Below are 23,137 nucleotides of genomic sequence, written 5' to 3' on the forward strand. Positions count from 1 at the left end.
ACCGCATGCTGTAACAGTTCTCTGCTGTCATAATCATATGCAGTAACAGTTCTCTGCTGTCATCACCATATGCTGTAACAGTTCTCTGCTGTCATCACCATATGCTGTAACAGTTCTCTGCTGTCATCACCTAATGCAGTAACAGTTCTCTGCTGTCATCACCTAATGCAGTAACAGTTCTCTGCTGTCATCGCCTAATGCAGTAACAGTTCTCTGCTGACATCACCTAATGCAGTAACAGTTCCGTGCCAACAAGTAGTAGCAGTTCTCTGCCGACACCACCATACGCTATAGCAGCTCTTTGCAGACATCACAGAACCCAGTTCTCTGCAGACATGACTGCATGTAGTAATACCGAATTGCACGTTACATGTCTACCAGAGTACATGTTCCCTACAGCTAATACATTCCTCATACGTCTCATGTTTAGAATTCAGTCGTATGAAAGGCTGGCTGAGCAGTGTGATGTTTAGATGAGGTGCTGAGTGTCCCTGAGTGGTGAACATCGGCCATTATTTGACCGTCACGACTTACTCGGCACGTCGTGCTCCCGTCGCTGTTCACGGTGGCTGACCTCGAGGTGCCTCTTTGAAAGAGCTACTGGGAGAACAAATGAAAGCAAACCCAGCAGTGTCACCAGTTCTGGCTGGCTGTGCATCAAATGGCTGCTTAATACATAAATAGAAACTCCACTCAGTCACGGGGCTGAGGTTCAGCGGTATAAATGGGACATTTTGTAACGCTGCAGTTTTTATTGTAAACTTTCAGTGAAAATATGAACCCAGACTCTTGCGGACAAGACGGAGTTTAATGCTGTTTGCATTGCACATGCATGTAGTCATTTGTCTCCTAAAGTGCTGTTTTTAAAGCCGTGGGTTGCGAATGTGGAGTGGCCCGCTGAGGTTTAAACGCAGCTTGGCAAATCTGATTTGGTTGTCTGAAGTTTTATGTTCACATTAATTTGTCGTGAAGCTGTGGGCTTAGAGGCAGTCCAATCAGTCGCTTCTAGTCGGAGCGAATAAAAGGCGATCCTCCATGTGCAGAACGCTGACAAATGAACAGTACAATACAGCGACATGCTCAGAAGGTCTCTCCTCATTTTGAATGTTTCATTGGCTATCCAGAGGTTTTTTCTACACTAATGTGACTTCATTTGCTAAGTAAAGGTGCAGTTCTGTTGATGCTATACTGTGTAAAGATTGCTGGGTTGATTTTACTGTACAACCAAGAGAGAAAGCCTTTTTTTTCCAGGTGCTACATATACGTGCATGGTGGTGTTCATAGTTTTCATGACTTACCAGCAGACGTGGTGCCATCTTGATTTTATTGGTGTCATTGATGTATTGATGTACATAGACTGAGTATGTTTACAATTTATAGATTACATGTACTTCCTTCTTTTTATTAATAATATGTTTAAACGCAAACCAAACGGATTTAGGTTTCATTCACTGATGTTCTTGAACAGGTATTATGAACAGTATCTTAGTATCTCTGTGAGGTTAAATAAACTGTTTATACTAGGGACAGATGGTTTTTCAGAAAGTAGTATAACAAAATCTCAGAGGTGTAATATGAACTGTGTGTGTGTGTGTGTGTGTGTGTGTGTGTGTGTGTGTGTGTGTGTGTGTGTGTCAGACTGGAAAGAGTGTGATGGAAGAGAGTCCCGTAGGAGAGGGCATATTGAGGCCATGGAGAGGCTACTTCAGCAAGTCCGTGCCACACACCAACACTACAGCTGTGGAGGTACAAACACACACACACACACACACACACACACACACACACACACACACACACACAATCACACACACACACACAAACACACGCACGCAATCACACACATATACCCAGAGGTGTCAATTCCAGGTTCAGAAAGTAAAAGTCCTCACCAGGATTTTGCTCAGGCTTCCTGGATTGTGTTGATTCCACTAATTTTACCTGGATTGCACTAATTAGAAAATCTAGCAAGCTTGAGCAAAATCCTGGTGAGGACTTCTACTTTCTGAACCTGGAATTGACACCTCTGCATACACCCAGAGGCGGTCTTTGCATAGAGGCGTTGCTAGGCAATTGCCTTGGGCCCCTCCCACTGTAGGGCCCCCTTGTCTAGCTAAAGCCAGGTTCACACTACACGACTTTTCAGTCGTCAGGTTTTTGTGCCGTTCGCACTACACGACTGGTTGTGCTGTAATCGCGAGTCTCTCAGTTGTTGTGGCTTTCACACTACATGACTGATCGGCGACGCGGGCTCACGAATTAAACGACTTGGGAATCGCCGACTCATCTGGCTGCCTTCCAAAAACACGAGAACACGAAAACGAAACACTCGCGAGAACCAGCAACACCACGAAGATAAAAACAACGTACATGTACTCCACATTTTCGTTATTATTATTATTTTTTGTACCGTTTAACCACTCCATAGTCCCAAATTGCCAGAATTATTTCATCTCTCCGTTCCAGTGAACACAGATATAGTCAATCGCACTATTTCTCCAGTGCTGTCACAGTAACTTAAACACAGTGTTGTAGTAAAGTTGTATGAAGCTAGACGCTGCTGTTGAATCTCAGTCGCCGACTGGGCTACATATTAAACATGCTAGATATCTGCCGGTCGTCTGCGATGAGTTGGCGACCACTCGGCGACGGCTCGGCGAGCGTCTTTCAGCAGTTCACACTACATGACTGAGCGAGCGCCGAATGATCCCCGATTTGCCTCCGACCAGTTTCTGTCGGTGATCTACAAAAACAGTCGGCGACTGAAAAACCAGCCTAAAATCGTGTAGTGTGAACCTGAACTTATTTCTCGCATATTAATGTTGATGGGCCCCCTAGCTAAATTCGCCTTGAGCCCCCAAATTGCTAAGTCCGCCACTGCATACACCCTACGTAATACTACAGCTCTGGAGGTACAAACACTCTCACAATCTCTCACACACACACACACACACCCTACGTAATACTACAGCTCTGGAGGTACAAACACTCTCACACTCTCACTCACACACACACACACACACCCTACGTAATACTACAGCTCTGGAGGTACAAACACTCTCACACTCTCACACACACACACACACACACACACACCCTACGCAATACTACAGCTATGGAGGTACAAACATACACCCAACTCCTTCACAACACTACTGAGTAGAATACACACACCCTATACAATACGACAGATGCGGAGGTACAAACACACGCACACACACACACACACACACACACTATACAACGCTATAGCTGTGAAGGTACAAACCTTGGAGAAACACACACACACACACACACACACAGCTATGGAGGCACAAGTACACACTCTCCATGGCACTGTTGAGGAGGTGCCAATGCACACTCAAGCCCTACAAAACACCACTACATTGGATGTACAAATACACACACACACTGCACAGCTCTACAACTGTGGAGATGCAAACATTCACAAACGTGCTCTACACTCCAGCACAACTGTGGAGGTACAAACACCCTAGCACACTCTTATTCAAAAGATGTATACAAATCATAGCTCTTTGTTGCTCCCCCTCTGTTCCTTAAACACACACACACACACACACACACACACACCCTTGATGAAGTCTGTAAGCTTTTTCCTCCAGTATTGTTTGCTTGAGCTGAGGCCCATGGGGTCTCATGGGGTCATTGTCTTACGACTACAGTTTGTTTGTTCAAAAAGTGTTTTTGTTTATCTTATTACAAGTTGATGGCCCTTTACATTTGACCTATTGAAACATTTATTTGCAGTTGCAGTCTACCGTACTGAGGTTTCAGCTGCCTTGTGTGGCTTGTTCCTCTCTTTTGGAAATCCAATGGTATTCTAAACTGATCTGGGCACCTCTAATTTAGACAGCACTATATTTTATTACGATGTTTTCACATCTTACTATATTATTACATGTTATGGGTCTAGTTTAAATGACATGGAGAAGATAAATCCATGATTAGCAGCAGTATATGGTGTAGTGATGAGTGTAGTGTGTGGTCATGAGTTAGTGTGTAGTGATCAGTGTAGTTTGTAGTGATGACTGTAGTGTGTAGTGATGACTGTAGTGTGTAGTGGTGAGTGTAGTGGTGAGTGAAATGTGTAGTGGTTAGTGTAGTCTGTAGTAGTGAGTGTGGGTTTTGTGTCTTCTTTAAAACTCACTAGAGCACTTTCCTTTCTCTCTTTCCTCTTTCTCTCTTTCCCTCTCCCTCCCTTACTCTCTCTCTCCATCTCCCTCTCTTTCTGTTGTCTCCCTCCCTCCCCCTCCCCCTTACTCACCAGACCCAGAGCTGTCCTCTCTCACTCTCATCTTCACACTTCTTCCAGTAGATTAACTCTGCGTTAAGGGACAGAAGTGCAGCATGGGTAAAACGCTGAGCCTCCATCGTGCGCACCCAGAGCGGCGTGAATGCCCTCTCTCAGCCCGCCTCTGGCCTCCTCCGTACCAGCCAGGAGACAGGAGCGTGGCGCTGGGAATTGTGTACATAAATAATCTTTTAATGCATTTATCCATTTTGGATTCCGCGCATTTATGGCCCTGTGGTGTCACCCGTATACTGCAGCTTTGTAAAGCCCAGGGCCTGGGCGCAAACACCTCTCTGGATCGTGGAGTCTCGAGCGCGGCGCTCGGTGTGTATGCAGAGAGCGAGGCGTGCCAGGCTTGGCCCAGGGCCCACACACTAATCCTGAAGCCGGCCGGAGGGGCATAGAGGAGTGTTGTTCACCGTGCTGACAGTAGCTCAGCGCTCACAAACCCCTGCCTCATTAGGCGGCCCTGCGCCTCGCCACTGGCGGGGAGGAGAGGGAGGGAGAAACAGAAAAGTCTGCATCACTCATCTGTTTATGAGTCAACACATGAGTCAATGATGTCAGGGGGCGGCAGCCAGAGACGCAGGCGACGTTATACTGGATAATTGATTCTAGAAGAAAAAGTGTATTTGAGAGTTGTTTACGGATCACTTTTTTCCCCCCCTGTGTGATTCGTGATGTTTAAGAATTTGCACTGCAAAGTAGAAAAACATCAAATTGCCTCCCACTACGTCTGACAGAAAACCCCTCTGACAGAAAACCCCTCAGCGTTCATGTTTCAAGAAGAATTAAGCTTTTAGGCTTCTCTGATTTTGAGTGCTCGAGACATAGTACTCTCTCACGTCTGTTTGTGTCTCACTGAGCTTGTGTGTGTGTGTGTGTGTGTTTGTGTGTACAGTACACACACGCACGCATGCTGGCAGGGGCGATGTATTTACCTAGTTTATTTTTGGAGAGACGGTGTTCGAAAATAAATCTGCAGAATTAATCAGCACTGGTACAATGCCACCACTATAAAAACCATGGCAAAAAAACGTGCTCATTTAAGGGGAGGTTATCTTAATTTATGATGTGTATATGTGGAGCTGAGAGGGTTCTCACAGACCAAGGGGGGTGTGTGTGCGCTGCACACAGCTCTCTGTGTTCCAGCACGAGACACAGTGACAGCCACACACACACATTAACACACACACACATACAGACACACACACACCCAAACACACGCACACAAAACCTCCTCAGCTTTACTCCATGCCCAGTTATGTAAGCTGCTTCTGTGAGTGAGGCCCTGGAAAGTCTTGCAATGACCATTATAGATGAGCTTGCTACCTTCACATATGTTGAAAAGGCTCTGTTGACCCTCACTAAATTACTTAGAAAATGGAGAATGCCACCATCACTCCTCCCTGCATGTCTCTTACACACTCCCTACCTCCCTCCCTCTCTCTCTCTCTCTCTCTCTCTCTCTCTCTCTCTCTCTCTCTCTCTCTCTCTCTCTCTCTCTCTCACCTCCTTTCATGGTCACAGTCAGTATGCACAGTAGACAGTTGGATTGCCAAGTCATTAATCAAAGGTGATCCATTTTTTTATTTTTCATAAATGAAAAGACATTTCTTTATTTATTTGGGGTGACAGTTTGGCGACGCAGGAGGCCAGCGCACTCATGTCGTATAATCCACACGTCAGAGTCGGTTAACCTCCAGAGCGAGATGCGAGACCAAGTCCAGAGGAACTATCAGCCCACTCCTGAGCAGCGAACGTGGATGCAGGAGCGTCCCGTGCCCTGACTCACCGCTGCCCCCTTATGCACAGGAGGCTTCATGCCACACAGTGGGCGGATGGGCATTAGTCTCCTATCTGTGTAGCTAAGTGGAGGTTCAGCGTAATATCCTGTGTTCCGTCCCTGACTACCAGCATGCAGTAGTGCTTTGATGATGCACGCAATTCCCATTATGAGAGATCGGTGTTATCTGAGGTTTTAAGAAGTACTGAATACTCTCACGCTCAAAGTTAGCCCGCCTACAGATACTGGTACATTATTCCTGCTTTGCTGTTTCATCATACAAAGAGCAGAGTGCAAAGATATGTGTAACTTAGACAGTGGACCATTCATATGAGTGTTTCCCATGTCAGTGGGCACATTCTGTTTAGTGGATACTGCTAGTAGTTGTTAAAAGGACAAGGCTCTTTTGGGGCCCATAGACGACAAGGAGGTGAGGTGGGGGGATTGATGGGGGGATGTTAAACGGAAAGTTGCCCCTCACACGCTTCCTCCCATGGAGACAGAGAGGCTAGGGCTAGCGTGATTGCTCTCGCGGCGGCTACGTCTCGCCGATGGCCGCTCGCGCGGCTGTAAACAGCTTCTCAGCCGCACGGACCGTTCCGTCTGCCCCGCTGTTTACACGGGGGGCAATTACGTGACGCTTCATTTCATGAAAACAGGGTCGTCTGAAGATAGGCATCGCTGAGCCGCGCGCCGATACGGCCACAGTAGGAACGGGGAGATACGCGGCTGAAACGCTGCTGATAACTTCTGACGGTGCCGTGACCCTGGCGACCCTCGTGCTTTCGCAGGGCCCGAGGCACACACACCCACGCAGTCCTGTCTGCCCGCGTCTCTCCACTTCCTCGCTAAACACACCCAGGCCTTCTGCATCGCTCCCTTCATCCGCTCGCTCCCTTTCTTCTCCAGACGTGCTCGTTTTAAACGCAGACCAAAATGCAGCACTTTTGTCCTGGGCTTCCTAAAACGTTCTTTCATTTTTTATTTCTCCTTCTGCGTGGAGACGGCATCCTGTCTCCTGTCTCCTGTCTCCTGTCTACCTTGATGACCATCCCTGTTGCTCCCTTTTTGCCCACACTACGCACTAATTGTTGTTCACTTGTTTTTCGCTCGCCAAAGGACACTGTGTGTTTGTGTGCGTGTGTGTGTTTCTGAAAGTACTTCTGTGTCTGTGTGTGTATATGTATGTGGGCAGGGGTGTGTGTGTGTATTTTCGGTACAGTCTTGGTGTGTATAAGTACTGCGCCCGTGTCTTTCAGACATGTTGAAGATGCAGAACCCCAGCCGTAAGCAGTCGGTCTCAAGAAGCCTGAAACATCTCTTCCATTCCTCCACTAAATTTGTTAAAAGTCTTAAAAGGTCAGTGTACATGATTTGCTTAAACCCAGATTACCATGGCGTGTGCCTTACCGCCTTCTGTCATCTGGGATAATCTCTCATGTGGTGAGTTTGTCCTCTCGCCCGGGCTCTAGAGGGATCTACATAGCCGCGGTGTTTTATCACAAAGACAGTCTGCTGGTGACTAATGAGGACCAGATCCCCATCGTGGAGGCAGAGGACTCCTACAGCAGCTCCCTCATGCAGGACTTTCTGTGGTTTACCAAGGTATGACGAACACTACCAGGGTATGACGAACACTACCAGGGTATGACGAACACTACCAGGGTATGACGAACACTACCAGACTATGACGAACACTACCAGACTATGACGAACACTACCAGGGTATGACGAACACTACCAGGGTATGACGAACACTACCAAGGTATGACGAACACTACCAGGGTATGACGAACACTACCAGGGTATGACGAACACTACCAGGGTATGACGAACACTACCAGACTATGACGAACACTACCAGACTATGACGAACACTACCAGAGTATGACGAACACCATTAGGTTATGACAAACACCATCAGGGTATGACAAACACCATCAGGGTATGACAAACACTACCAGGGTATGACAAACACTTCTAGGGTATGACAAACACTACCAGGGTATGACAAACACCATCAGGGTATGACAAACACAACCAGGGTATGTCAAACACTTCTAGGGTATGACAAACACCATCAGGGTATGACAAACACCATCAGGGTATGACAAACACCATCAGGGTATGTCAAACACTTCCAGGGTATGATAAACACTATCAGGGTATGACAAACACTACCAGGGTATGACAAACACTACCAGGGTATGATAAACACTACCAGGGTATGTCAAGCACTACCAGGGTATGACAAATACATAGACCGGGTGGACGTAGTTGGTTTGCCAAGGTAAGACAAACACATAGACCGACTGGGCGTAGTTGGTTTGCCAAGGTATGACAAACACTCGGGCTGACCACTCTGCACGGCTAACGGAGGCCAGTGTAGTTATAGTTAAGTAATGACACGTTGGATATGGATTTTAAACCTTAGATCATTGTGAAATGAATGACAGAGACATCTGTCAAAATATTTTCCTATGGTTCATTCTATCTTATAATCATCATATTAGCCCAACTGAATATGCGCTGTTCCATTTTCTGTTATTTATCATAATTATATTTTATGTGGCTTCTACACTAAATCTGACCAAGCAAAGCTGACGTTCATTGGTCCTGTAGTAATCTCTGCCTTGACCCGACATGTACAAAAATATTTGTGTCTCCGTGTGCATTCGTGTGTGTGTGTGTGTGTGTGTGTGTGTGTGTGTGTGTGTCCATGTATGCGTGCCTGTATTTGTGTGTGTATGTGTGTGTGTGTGTGTGTGTGTCCATGTATGCGTGCCTGTATTTGTGTGTGTGTCCATGTATGCGTGCCTGTATTTGTGTGTGTGTGTGTATGTGTGTGTGTGTGTGTGTGTGTGTGTGTGTCCATGTATGCGTGCCTGTATTTGTGTGTGTGTGTGTGTGTGTGTGTGTGTGTGTGTGTGTGTGTGTGTGTTCTGCAGCTGTCCTGTATGTGGGAGGATGTCCGATGGCTCCGTCAGAGCATGGCTATCTCCACCTCCTCCTCCTCCACGCTGCAGTCCAGGCAGAAGATGCTGGTGGCAGCTGGTCAGCTCCAGGTCTGCCAGCTCCTCATTAAACCCTCTGCTGCCTTATTAGTCTAATGTGATTCCAGACTCCCAACACACACATTGAATTGAATCCAATCATCCACATTGAGATATTTGCAACACTTCTGCTTTGCGTGTGCATTATTTTGCGGTGCGTGTGTTATTTCGGCTTGTGTGTGTATTATAGGTGGGCGGTTGTGTACTTTTCATGCACTTGAGTTCAGCTATGTGTGCTGAAGCCCAAGGGCTTGAGCTACTTGTTATTCAGATGCACTAGTGATTAATACCCTTTACTGCGCCGTTGTCTTTGCATCATATTTAGTCTGCACCACAGTGCACATCAGCGCTGCATTAATCCAGAGCACAGCCTTCCTTAATCACAGCTATGCGTCTTTCTGTCCGCGCAGAACCTTCTGGGCACCCACAACTTGGGCCGGGTCCACTACGAGCCCATTAAGGATCGCCATGGCAACGTGCTGCTGGTGACCGTGCGTGAGATGGAGAGCCTGTACTCCTTCTTTAACGGGAAGTGGATGCAGGTGTCCAAACTGCAGAGTCAGAGGAAGTCTCTGTCCACGCCTGAGGAACCGTACGCCCTGGACATCCTGCTCATCACCATACAGGTACCACCGCGCCGACCTCTGACCCTGCTGGGGTCGTTCATGGATGTCGTGTTGAATCGTGAGGGACTCGCTCTGCTGCTGTTCTCCTCAGGACATCCTAGCGTACCAGCGACGCAGTCAGCATCGTCTATCTCCAGGGCTCTACCTCGGCTACCTGAAGCTCAGCAGCTCTGTGGACCAGATCAGAGTGCTGGTTCCCCAGCGAACCCCCAGCATGCTTTGCCACGCCAGGATACGGGACAACTGGAACGTCTCCAGGTTAGCCCCACGAACAAAAGATCTCCCTCTTGGATTTACCATCGTCTTTCTGCGGTTGAACGCACTTTATTTCACTCAGAAGGTTAGAGTACAAAGAAAGTTAAAATCCTTTTAATGTGATGAGATGCATGGCTAGATGCAGTATAACGATCATGAGCAATTTCCTTGTTTCGTTTCAGCCATTAGCTACTGTCTCTGTGTTGTGATTAATATTTGAAAAGCATTGAAGTTGGAAATCTCATTACTTTTGAAAGCAGAGCACTACATTAGGCCTTGGTTTGTGATCAAATGAGCAAACAACGCTGTCATGTGCAATGCTTCTCTCCCCCTGTCTCCCACACATACCTTTATGCTCTCTGCCCATGATTTAGAGACCCAACAACTTGCTGAGTTTAATCTAAGTAGCAGAACTGATTCTACACACGCAACACACACAACATCAATTCTGTATATATTTTTACATTTCTAATTCAGAATGTGTTCCAGGCACCCATATCTCTGATGAATAAGCTCAGTTACACACCTTGTGTAACGCATAAGCAGACAAATGGACATTTTTCATTGGGCCAGTGGCTAAATGAAGGGTGCGTGTGCTGTAAAGATGAAATATTGAGATATGTCCACACTCCAGGCTGCCGTGGAATTCTCCCCCTCACCACAGGCACACATACTTTTTTGACATGGCCATTTTTTATGAGCAAAACAAAACTCCTGTTTGTTTTTGTTCGGTAAAGGAGCTATTTATTTATTTTCATCCCAGGTCACGATGTTGACCCCAGTAGGCAAGTCCAGACAGAGAGAGCATTATCCTGCCACTCGGTGTGGTAGTAAAACTAAATTTACTACGGGCCAGAGTGTGAAAGTCGGTAGGAGACTCACATAGGATGATGCCCACTCACGGCTCGAGGAAAATCTCTGGAGCAAAGCAACTGGCCTTTTTTCCACAAGCGTTAGCCCTCTAGATTCCTCCATATCCCCATAAGCTGCACAGAATATCTCCTCACACCATCTCTGGCTTATCGGCCACTGACTGCACCGATGTCATTGTATTACCTAATCAGCCACAGGTTTTAAAATAGAAAAGAAAATGGAGTCATGGCATTTTTCTATTACTGCAGCTTCCAAGAGTGCAGACTACTGGTCCAGCCAGCATTCTTCTCCTGAAGTCTTTGATTTAAAATGAGAGTGGATCATGATGCAAAGTGTTAATGTTCTATTTGTTAAATGTTACACATTGTAAAAAAAAAATAAAAAATCAAACGTAAGGTGTCTGCCAGAATCTTGGCACGTGCATGTGCACTCACACAGATGTTCTGTAAGTCGCATGGCTGATGGGTTTAGCAGAGAGGTGAAGTCCTCCGTTCCTTGCGGGGCTCGGTTTGCCGGGAGGGTGACACCGGTGGAATTTCGCCACACTTTGTCTGAGGACTAGACGTTCAGACTGGAAATAATGGGGTGTTTAGTGGTCGGTGGCGAGCGTTTGACTGCGCCTCTGTGCCTCGGCGCTCTGTGTCAGGAACTGGTGTGGCTTCCCCGCCTGCACGCCTGGTCCTGGAAACTCCAGCGTCACGTGAGGGGGTCTGGAGGGGTGCAACCCAGACTGAGCATCTCAGCAGAAGTTGATGCATCATCCCTTTTGTGTGTGTGTGTGTGTGTGTGTGTGTGTGTGTGTGTTTACTGTCCCTCCCAGAGATGAGTGGGAATGGCTGCAAACTCTGTCTGGCCCAGCGGAAGGAGCAGAACTGGAGCCGGACTGCCATCATCCGCTGCTCCTATCAGAGCTCCAGACAGCCATTAAGAGTCTGCTGCGCCTGATCAATCTACCTCTACAGCAGGTACCAGACACATGGACGGAGAGGGACCCTTCTCTTCATTCATAAAGAGAACAGAGATAATACTAATATCAACTCTGCAACCACTTTTGTATTACAGTTGTTCTGTAATTTGAATGATGCTCATCTTCAGTTTTCACACATTTACTAACAACAGGTTCACTTTTAAATATTTTTTACCAACAGGCTAATATTGCGTGCCATTGTTTCACTTTGACTAAAATGCATGCATGTGTGTGTGTGTGTGTGTGTGTGTGTGCGTGTGTGTGCGCGTGCGCGTGTGTGCGCACCCATATGTGTGTCTGTGTGCATGTCTGCCCCTTGCACAGGCCAAGCACTTTCGTCTGTACACACAAGAGGTTCTGGAGCTGGGTCACAATGTCTCCTTTCTTCTGCTGCTACCCGCCTCAGACGACGTGTGCACAGCGCCGGGCCAGGCCAATCACTACACGCCGCACTCTGGTTTCCTCAACCTCCCTCTTCAAATGTTTGAGCTCGGTACACTGGCTTCTGTTTCAACCCCTACAATATTAGCTCAGTTAGCCTTATAAAATCCACGGATTCCTCCATACACCCCACTCCCTCCACGTTTGCCTCCAATCCGGCAATCCCAGCAGACGTTTCAGCAAATCGTGCAGCCCCACACATGCCCACCTCAGCAGGGGAGCAGTGTATCGTTAGTCTGGTGAAAGGCCCCCTACCACTGCAGGCTGGGCTCAAATGAGGAAAGGTTAAACAAGTAATCGATATCATAATTGAACTAAATATCTGTAAACAAAGGCAGATCGATTTTTTTTTCTCTCTTTGTTTTTTCCCCTTGTTGTGTGTTTTGGTTTGTAAAAGCAAATTGTGTTAATTTGCACATCACAGATTACAATTTAGAGCACTAAATGACTACATTAAAAATTTAGTGACTTATTTAGCCAATAAGGCCAATGTTTTTTTTTTTTTTTTTTTTTTTTTTCTTTTCAAAGTTTCAATTTGAAATGTGCTCTGTAATTGTTTCTGTCAGACATAAACCACCCACACATTTCCATTGGGGCAACACTTTTAACAGCCTTTTCAACGATCTTGGGGGAAATAATGATGGGCTTTCAGTGTACTTGAGTGTGCTATAGATAAATGATAATGATCACACTTTTACGCAGCATAAAACCAAGCAAACAAACGCTGAGATATCTTATGAAGCCCACCATTATGTATTTTATGTACAGTATTGCACCACATAACATTTTTTCTCCCTTTTCACTGTGTGCAGTTCACTTCTGTGCGTATAAGGAAAGGTTCATCAGTCTGTACTGCCGTCTGTCCTCGGTACTCGACCTGGACGCCTTGATAACCCAGCAGGCCCTCCGAGAGGCCATTACTGACTCTGAACTCTCCACCGCTAAACAGAGACACCAGCACATACTGGACTACATTCAGGTATTGGTATTACAGACTGGAGTATATTCAGGTTTTGTCTTTTTTGCATTATTCTGATCCTAAAGCCTCATAAGGACCTATGGTGAGGTTGTGTGAAATATTTGACATTTTGTTACACAGTCAGAATAGCTTATATATATATATATATATATATATATATATATATATATATATATATATATATATATATATATATATTCCCAGACACTCTGAAGTGAGTCAAACAAACATCAAACTACAAAAACAACTTAAGTTAATAATCCAATTAGAATAGTTTATTGATGTTGTAAAGTATAACTACTAGACACATAAACTGTAAAATGGTTTGCTTTCCTTGCATTGAAATTTCAGTACCAGCTTAGCAAACTCTTACAACAGGACATGAAAGAGAACTGTCTGTTTAGCGTGCATGGCTGAAATAATCCCTCTTCGCCACCACGGTCTGGACTATTAATTGAGATTGACCACAAAACCACAAGAGTGTTTGTGTGATGTCAGATCCAAGAGCCTGTGGAAAAAAGTGGCACACTAACCACAGATTACACACTGCCTTAGAGCGACAAGGGGGGAGAAGGAATACCAATCAATGCGACTGACTGCGTGGCTGTGTGTGGCTACGCAATGTGGTATCAATTAGAGTGAAAATTTTAATGTTCCACTCAGGAGCACGTTTAAAAAAGGCCGACGTCTGTCAGAATAGCTTGTAGATTGAGAGTGCTAAAGGGGCAGTTCTTGTGTGAGAGGCAGTGATTTCCACTGTGAGGTCCTGTCAAGGAACTAAGGCAGACAGACCGCAAAACACGCATTTTAAATGTGGGCAGCAAATAGTGTCATTTAGATGAAGCTTCCAAGACACATTTATGCACACTGTTAAGTGGGAAACTCAGTTCCTGGAATTGGTTCGTTTACATGTGGCATGTACAGCATGATTTCTAGACTAAATTCATCATGTTGTCACTGATTTTTCATTGCATTTTTTTTGCTGAAGCCGTTTGATCTTCAAATGATTTCCAGCCCCAACCAAATACATGTAAAATGAGTGTTGCTCCAAGTCAGGTTAAGCTGTTAAGCTATCTTAATGTTGGGGATATAAATGCCCACACAGGCATCCAACACACACACACACACACACACACACACACACACACACACACACACACACACACACACACACACACATATATGCACACAAACTCAAACACTGCTTCATAAGCAGATAGATATGCATTGGTCTTTTGTCATTTTAAATAATAATACAGCTACAGATGTGATGTTATTTTATACATTACAAATAGGGTTGGGTATAGAAACCCTGTTCCGAGTGGTTCTAAAATATCAAGAACCAGGAACCCAATAAAAACCCCCAGAACTCTGATTCCACTTGTCGGTTCCTATCAACACATTTTATGTGTCAAATATATGGCTGTGATTAGTGCCAAAAAATGTTTGTAAGAAGTGATCCATCTGTCTGGATCAGAGCATCGTGTAGTCCGTCATCACTTTGATTTGTTGTTATACACTCCCGTATAGCATTAGCTGAAGATGGACTACAGAAAGTGGAGGTTTGGCTTCACTTTGTGAGAGCGTGAAGTGCAGTGTGTGTGCAAGGTTGATCTGTGGTATAGGAGGTTATACATCCAATATGGCAAACATCTTAGGCCTTAGCATAATATTGACGACCGACTGTCGTCTCCTAGCCAAAATGCTACTTTAGCCAGCTCCACAGACAACGCTAGCACCTCGCTAACATATGAAATACAGCCAACCTGCGATTGGGCTTTTGGTATTATTGTTAACTCTTTCAGTTTTGACCCCATGTATTAAGACACTCTTTATATGAGTTAGTATGAGTACTGAAATAGTACCATCACCATTTACTGGACCTGCATCCACATAATTAATGAGACTTGTGGATGGCATTTTTGGTATATCTAGCCTACATTTATTGTTCCATCCACCTCTGCAATTTAAATGGAGTATGGCACATCCAACCATGATATTTTTTGTATATTTCAGTTAAGTCTGAAAATTCTATTTAAAATTCCACCATCCATTATAAAACTATGGACTCTCATTCCTATTTATAGTACAGTTCTTTACATCCTTCACAATTTTTTCACCTGCATGGAGCTACTAAGATATACATGCAGACAGGAAGACGTCCTCCAGAACTAGGGATGCACCGAATCACGTTTTTCACTTCCGATACCGATTCAGATATCTGAGGCTTAGTATTGGCCGATACTGATCCGATACCGATCTGATAGAGTGAAACAGTGCTGAATCAACTTAAATAGTTTTTTTTTAACACATACATACTGAATTACAAGTTTATTGAAAACTCTGCACCAGTACAGCACACTTAAACACACATTAAAACATGTAAAAACAACACAACTTGCATTTGTTCAGTCAGTGCAATTATGACTATAACATCGAATGTAAAATAAATAATACCAAAGAACCTTAAACTGACAAAAACAATAGGTTCACAACTTTGGTCAAACATGAAAAAAATAAACTGCAAGAAACCTTTGAAATTGTTCAAGAATTCTAAATATAATTTAAAATAAATATGGAGTTAGTTCGTCTAGTTCGCTAGCGCAGATATCATGCAGAGCACAAAGCATGTAACGGTCAGAAAATATGTGTACTGTCTCTAAGGGAGCAAGCTGTAGCGCATATTCACCGTATCTCGCCACGCCCACTTTCAAGTGTGTGTTTCTTCCGCCTTTGTGTTAGAACTTCCGGTCAGCTATTTTTGCATTAGTGTACACTACTACATTTTAATGATTTTTAAAATGATTTTTTTTTCATAAAATAGGTATTCTTGTCTTCTTAAAATTACAAAATGAATGCAAGGAAAAGATGTGGCCACTGATTATAAAATAGTTACTTATCTGATAGCCTCACAAGCACCCGACGTGTTTGCTTCATCGGAGCTTCATAACCGAGCCATTTCTCAGGATAAGGATGATCTGGTGTTGGTTCCCCGCCACAAAATGATAAAAGCAGACGTATGTACGTTTGGATGTTTTAAATTTAGCGCCTTCAGCCTTAGACGCAGGTCCTCTTCTTTGGAAGGCGCTGGATATAAGTTATAAGGTGCCCCACAACACTCAGATCTTTTCGAGCTGTGTTCGTAACACTGTTGGTCAAGCCAAGTTTTCCTCTTCTTCCAATTATTGTGACACCCTCTAACTGAACATATTATGCTAGTCATTTTGTGTTTGTTGTCGTTTTGCTTGTAATCGGTATCAGCGTATCCGTAGCACCAGAAGTTCTAACACAGTCAACCAAGATGGCCCTGCCCAGCGTTGTCATGGAAAATAGCGTGAATAGAATATTGTTTTTTTTTGTTTGTTTGTTTGTTTGTTTTTTAGCTTTCTACCGTACACCAAGTCAGACCACTGGCCCCCGTATTCAGCCTTTACAAATTTCGAGAGCAACAGCGTGTGAGGCCCTCGCGCACTGGCAGAGCCACTGCATAACGCATAAAGTATAAACCTAGCTTAAATGGAATAACACCAGTGCGAGTACGAGTCAATGATTCACCTCTCCTCTGTGTGCTTCTGTTTCACTCACCTATAAACTGTCCAAGTTCACTTCTATTCAGGTTGGAGTGGATATTTAAGGTTGAATTAACTCCGAAGAGCATTACAAGCATAGAATTTGTCTAAATAGATCTGTCTTTATGGATCGGTCACATTGTCACCGATACCCGGTCTAGAATTTTTTCCAATATCGGGACCGATACAGATATTAATATCGGATCGGTGCATCCCTATCCAGAACAGTATGAAAATATGTAAAGGATTGGTTATTGTCAGCCATTCCATCTCCTGCAGCATTACAGGAGTCTAATGTATCAAGATACAATTTTTTTTTTATCAAAGAAACCAACAGAAATCAACACATTCAGACCAGAATTAAGATTCAGTTTGTTTAATACTAACAGATGTTGTATTAAAGGTGTATCTGTTGCATTTGGCAGTCAAAGTGAGGGAATTTGAGCAAAAAGCACATATTCACACAATCAGGACCATAGAACCCCATGACATTAATGTTCTGAGTTATAAGTCTGTGATTTTGTACACAAACACCCGGAGTTAGAACTGCCCAAGCATTTTGCATGCACAGCTGATGAAAGACCGTATGAAGCATCCCATTTCTATGAAATATACCTATGCATGTATAATATTTGTCAAGTGACAACACTAATTCTTATGAACACTTGTCCCCAGTTTGTCGCCATACCTTCCAGACGATATCAGAATGAACACTGATGTGTTGGCCTCTCTGTTGAGCCACAGCCAGCCCATTATTACAGCTCTTATCATACAGAAGTCCCTGCTTTGTCATTAGAGCCCCAACATACTTTCCAAAGTAGTCATTCCTTGGTGTCAAACCTCATTCCCATAAGTTGGATCTCACATGGCATTTGCTAAAAGGAGCTCAAATTGCAGCTTTTCCCCCTCCTCCCTCTCTGCTTTTTCTTTCTGCACTTTCCCCTCCGTTTTGAAACGAATCCTCGTAAATACAATCGCATAGTAACTTTCAAGAATGGAAAATATGAAAATGGGAAATGAAGAGTTTGACTTTGTTGAAGTCAACAGCACTGATTGAAAACACATTTTACTTTTTTTTTCCCCAGCACAACCTTGAAATTCTGCTGAAGTTTGTAGATCATTATCACTCAGAATTTACAGCTACTCTTACAAAACAATTTATTTTTTTCTTGAAGTCAGTGATTCTGCCGCAGTTGACGCTTCCACTGGAATAATCGTGGATGTGACCCCAGTGTTCTGTCTTGTTTCCATAGCAAATGGATGAAATGTGGAGAGATATCCGGTGGATCACTGATGTCCTCCAGTATGCACGTTATAAGCAGCCTCTGGGTGGGGTGCCCATCACCTGGCTGGTGGATACCAGCGCGGAGCCCGTGACGCAGAAGAACGACTCCACCTCCTCGAACACAGACTACCTGCCGACTCCCTCTCCCTCCCCCGAGATGAGGAGAAGAAAGGCTACGAGCGGTAAAACTCCTGTCGTAGTGAACAGTTTATTCACTGTCCGTGAGCTTTGTTCAAGGCGCCTTTTATCAGCGCACATATTTCAGTGAGATGTCTAAGATTCATGACGAGATGTTCTGCAAGGTTTGGTTGGACTCAAACCTTTCTTTCTTCATCATATTTCATGTCTTTGTTTTGTGATAAGTATGAAAAATGCAAAGATTCTGATTCTTTATGATATACAGTGCAATTTCAAACTCCTTTTTCATTAGCTTTTGTAATATAACCACATGTTCTCAAAATATTCAGACATGTATCTCATTATAAAACGTACTGCTTATATTGGTTACACTGGGTACCAATTTTTAGTGTGTCCAATTTAAAGTCCTTGTATGTAAAGCACCTACATCCTTGACCTTCTTCATGCCTAAGCTGCACTCTCAGATCTTCTGGCACTGAACCTATTAGCTTCAGATTGGTTAAAGGGATGGTGCCTCCCCCAAACACTTCACCACACTCCTTTTGACAATGATCTACAGTCTTGTCCTCCAGCCTTTTTCTGTTGATCATGCTTGTTGTTCATTTTGGTGTAGGTCTAAGTGTAGACAATATTGAGAACTGAGATCAGTTATTCGCACCAACACAATGCTGTGCTGTTACACGGATGGTAATTTTTGTTCTTCGTCTCAGACTCCCAGCCAGGCTCGGATGAAGAGGGCTGCTCCGAGGTCTTCCTCCCCACGGACAGCGACTATGACTCAAGCGACGCCCTGAGTCCACGGGATCTGGACCTGGTCTACTCTTCTGCCCAGGACCTGTCCCATCAGGCCGTGCACGCCCTGAGCGGCAGTGCTCCAGACGTCCTGCAGATGCATGACCTCAAATACAGCGCCTGCTCCAAGGTCAGTCTGGACACAGAGTCCTGCACTAAGGACATGGAGGAACTCTCCCTGTCTGCCTACTCCACCAAGTCCTCGGACAGGGCGTCTCGCTGCAAGTTCCTGATTGACCCACCACCCAAGCGGAAGCTGCTCTCTAAGAGCCATCCCCAGAGGAGCTACTTTGGCGGGCCCCACCGCTGGCTACGTGTGCAGAGTGAGAGCCAGGCATCGTCCCTCTCCGAAGGAGTGTACACCCGGCAGAGTGACCTGGACCTGCCCCTTGAGCTCCCTCTCTCTTTCCCACAATCCCCTTCTGCCTCCTACCGCCTGGACGAGAGAAAGGTCGCTCCCAGGGAGGGCAAGCCGAACGTGCGTAGGATCTTTGTGGAGTCGTGCAGTACAACATCCCCTAGCAGAGGCGGCGCTCACTGGCCCGAAGAGAGAGAGGAAGAAGACCCAGGGGCCTCCGAGGGGGCCACGCTGTCCGCGTTCCACGTGGCCCCCGAAGCTCAGGATGTGGATTCAGATGACCAAACAAATGATCAAGTTTCTGAAATACTCAGCAGCACACTTTAGAACAAACTCTTCAGCATCACTGTATCATGTTGGTGTGTCTCATCATATTGCCACCAAATTGCCTCGAAGCTCCACAATAACTTCATTTTTAAGCATGCAGACTCCGTGTTGTAAAGGATGGAATTTTACCCTAATTAACTCATTTAATGCAGCCTCTTGTTAAAATGTATGAAAAAAAATATTGAAAGTTGCTGGTCAACTCTAGGATTCGTAACTGATGGCTCTGACTGTTAATATACTGATTATTAATGCAACATGAAATAAAGTGCTGCTTTTACCTTTGAACTTGAACCTGCCTATGCACAGACTGGCATCATGGGTAAAAAGTGAAAAGTAGTACTTTTACTCCACCTCTGATTATGGCTTTCAGATATAGTCACATGTTGTATTTGAGCTGTATGGAATGTCTATGTTTTGCCCTCTGAGACATCCTGGTTAATCGGTTATAATGTGGTTGTCCAGAGAAATTATTATCTCTACAGGCATAGAGAATATTAGACTGGAGTTTCTCTTAATAATTCTCTCCTAGAAGATCCATCAGTTTAAACCATTAAGCAGAATGTAACAATTAAGAAATTAAGTACAATTTGAGTAATGACAAGCTCTAAACTCTCATTATGCAGAAGATATAAACACTTCACAAGGCGGTGTCTGAAAATGGTGTCTATTTAGTCTTGCTTGAAAATTATTGGGTTTGGAGTATTAATTTGGTTATTGTAAAGGGGTTCAACTGATTCCAGATGAAGGTAATATAGAAATGAAAGATAATCTAACATGCAGTGCTGATTTTTAAGACTCAAGTTTTGTGGTTATAGGCAGCACACGCTTTCTTCTGTGATTCCGAGTTCACTGAGCGTGTTGGGGCCTCCTGGCCAGTGTGCTTTTCATCTGCTTGGGGATGATTTGTGGTGTGCAGTTGTTCTTCTCCAAAGTATTAGTGGAGTGATCCATTTGTCCTCATTCCTTGTGAAGCTGGCTAGCCCTATTAGCCTTAAAATAAGTGAAAACCACTTGTGTTGTATAAATGGCATGTAGAAAGTGTGCTTTAGAGAACTGTTTGCATCCTATGCATGATGACTGCAGGGGAAACTCACATTTTTAATACCACTTTGCCCTTATAATGAGTGATGCCACCTTCTTTCTTTTTTGGTACTGCAAATGTGTACCACTGTACATGAGTGGTATGCACCACTTTATTTGAAAGTTATTTATGAATATTTGGGTATTTTGCAACTAAATGAAATAATAAATGATCAATCTCTGACACCTGGTGTCAACAAAGCCATAGAGATTTTAACTGTATAGAGAAATATAAGTGAGTATAGACCAGAGGCTTAAGGTCTGCACTGAGAGAGGCTCTATATGTTTTGAGCCAAGGTTTAGCAATTTGGAAGTGTGGCATGCATTTAGATCATGATGGTTATTCCACAGAAATTTATTGAATGTGTGTGTGTGTGTGTGTGTGTGTGTGTGTGTGTGTGTGTGTGTGTGTGTGTGTGTGTGTGTGTGTGTGTGTGTGTGTGTGTGCGTGTGTGTGTGTGTGTGTGTGCGCGCGTAAGAAACTGGATGCTGACCACTACATCCTTTGGAGTCAGAGGCAACAAGGGCAGCTTACATGAGCAACATTGTGAATTTGTCTGTTGCAATGTTATGACTTGGTGTTGCGGTGTATTAAAATGTTTTTGCACAACTGTTCATTTAATTCCTCCAGATATGTTTGTACTGGACTTGTTTATAAGATAATGAACATGTTTCATCTACCCGGTTCCTGTACAGTGATGTCAGTTGGAGCTCATGTTAAAATGGGGCTCAGGACAAAATGCACTATTTTATTATTCCTGTATGATATTGGGTTCAGTTCCGCTTGCTCCTTTACGATTGGGGCATTTCAGTGAGATTTAACTGCAGATATCCTGGTGTAATCACCATATTCTCACCAGCTGTTGTTTCACATAAGGTATTATTGTTAAATTATTAAGTATTAATACTTAAATTACTAAGTATTAAGTATCCCAATACCTTTATACTGTGAACACAGCAAGCCAAAACAATCGAAGAGCATCCTATCTGTATATTTTTGCATTATGCATTTATGGATCCCAATAATATATTTCAGTATGGTATTTTTGACAGTCCTGGTCCCATGTCATGGCAGTTTCTATTGTTACCTGTTAGCTTTTACAATGCAAATAAATCTGACATTGTGGCAGATGTGTTTATCAACTTAATAAACATTCCAGTGGAGATATGAAATAAAATGTTTTTTGTGTGATTTATCACACTGCACAGTTTATGAAAGTGCTTTCTGTATGCTGTCTTCATTGCAAAATTTTATTTGTGAACGCTTGGATCTGTATGAATTTGTTTATAATTTTAAAGGCCCTTTTATATTGAGAATTTTTGGAAACTATGTGCACATTGATATTATTTACGTATGCCATTATGCACGTGGAGCAGTGTTAAATGGAAAGGACACTGAGTGTCCAAAATAATGAGGACGGGAAGGAGGTCAGTGCTGAGAGTCTGTGTGCATGTTTGTGTTTAAGACAGAACTGACCCTAAGCTAGCTACAGTGAAACCGTAGCTTTTAAATCGAGCGTTCAAATTGCTCTCCTGTTAGATCATCAAAGGTCTTCACAAGGAATTAAACAAAAACAAATTACATTTTTATCTAGCTTGGTCATGAAAGAATCAGGAGTATTTGTGTCTCAACCTGGGAGGGCTTTCGATTCACCGTTAAGATTATGAGCACATTGCACTGAGTGTGTCAGACATTGATGGTCATTGTGACTGCATTTCAACCAGCCTTTCCACAGTTATTGCCATTAAAATCAAAGGACAAATAGACCTACTGATGAGATGATTCAGAACATATGGATCTCACTGTGAGAGAATGGAAAAAGCAGAGTGTGTATACATTAGCGAGAAAACCTTGCCAGCTATCAGAGAGTGGTTTATGGATCAAGGATTAAATTATGCAATGTTAAAAATAGGATAGGACCCTTCAAGCCACTTCGACCTGTGAGAGCTGTGAATTCTGTCACTGTTCAAAATACCACTGAAACTTTAAAAGTGTTTTTTTTTTCTGTTGAATCCACTCTGAAATCATTCCCAGTGATATCTGGAAAATCCTTACTCATTTAAGACAGTGCTTGGCTGCTCCATGTTTATGGCATTGTATAATTTGTTAATAGGAACAAATGTTTTTTTGCCAATTGATGGAAAATGTTTCTCTAGAACATTTTGCAGTTTTGCCCTAGGGAATAGTCATTTTCAAGGGTCACCAGAACCCCTGTCACCACAGTCGGTTGGCACTCTTATCTTGAAACCATAATTTCACCCCATTTCCTTTGTCTCGAGTAAGAACACACATCCT

At 43.9% G+C, this 23,137-nt stretch overlaps 1 protein-coding gene across 2 annotated transcripts in view; it reads left to right on the top strand.

Moving 5' to 3' along the window:
• ankfn1a (ankyrin repeat and fibronectin type III domain containing 1a) overlaps nucleotides 1-22,043 on the top strand; it is a 64,271-nt gene extending 42,228 nt beyond the window's left edge. Inside the window, exons 14-24 of one of the 2 annotated variants that reach the window (XM_076999549.1) lie at nucleotides 1,639-1,746; nucleotides 7,358-7,457; nucleotides 7,571-7,703; nucleotides 9,047-9,163; nucleotides 9,562-9,777; nucleotides 9,869-10,035; nucleotides 11,726-11,870; nucleotides 12,197-12,365; nucleotides 13,126-13,292; nucleotides 18,115-18,328; nucleotides 18,995-22,043. In XM_076999549.1, coding sequence (XP_076855664.1) covers nucleotides 1,639-1,746; nucleotides 7,358-7,457; nucleotides 7,571-7,703; nucleotides 9,047-9,163; nucleotides 9,562-9,777; nucleotides 9,869-10,035; nucleotides 11,726-11,870; nucleotides 12,197-12,365; nucleotides 13,126-13,292; nucleotides 18,115-18,328; nucleotides 18,995-19,761 — 2,303 coding nt within the window. In that variant the 3' untranslated portion in view covers nucleotides 19,762-22,043. The remainder of the gene's footprint in view (nucleotides 1-1,638; nucleotides 1,747-7,357; nucleotides 7,458-7,570; nucleotides 7,704-9,046; nucleotides 9,164-9,561; nucleotides 9,778-9,868; nucleotides 10,036-11,725; nucleotides 11,871-12,196; nucleotides 12,366-13,125; nucleotides 13,293-18,114; nucleotides 18,329-18,994) is intronic. The other variant, XM_076999548.1, reaches the window with a different exon arrangement.
• The last annotated feature ends 1,094 nt before the right edge of the window (nucleotides 22,044-23,137 follow it).

Source organism: Brachyhypopomus gauderio, chromosome 3 (genome assembly GCF_052324685.1).
Source record: "Brachyhypopomus gauderio isolate BG-103 chromosome 3, BGAUD_0.2, whole genome shotgun sequence".
NCBI lineage: Eukaryota > Metazoa > Chordata > Actinopteri > Gymnotiformes > Hypopomidae > Brachyhypopomus > Brachyhypopomus gauderio.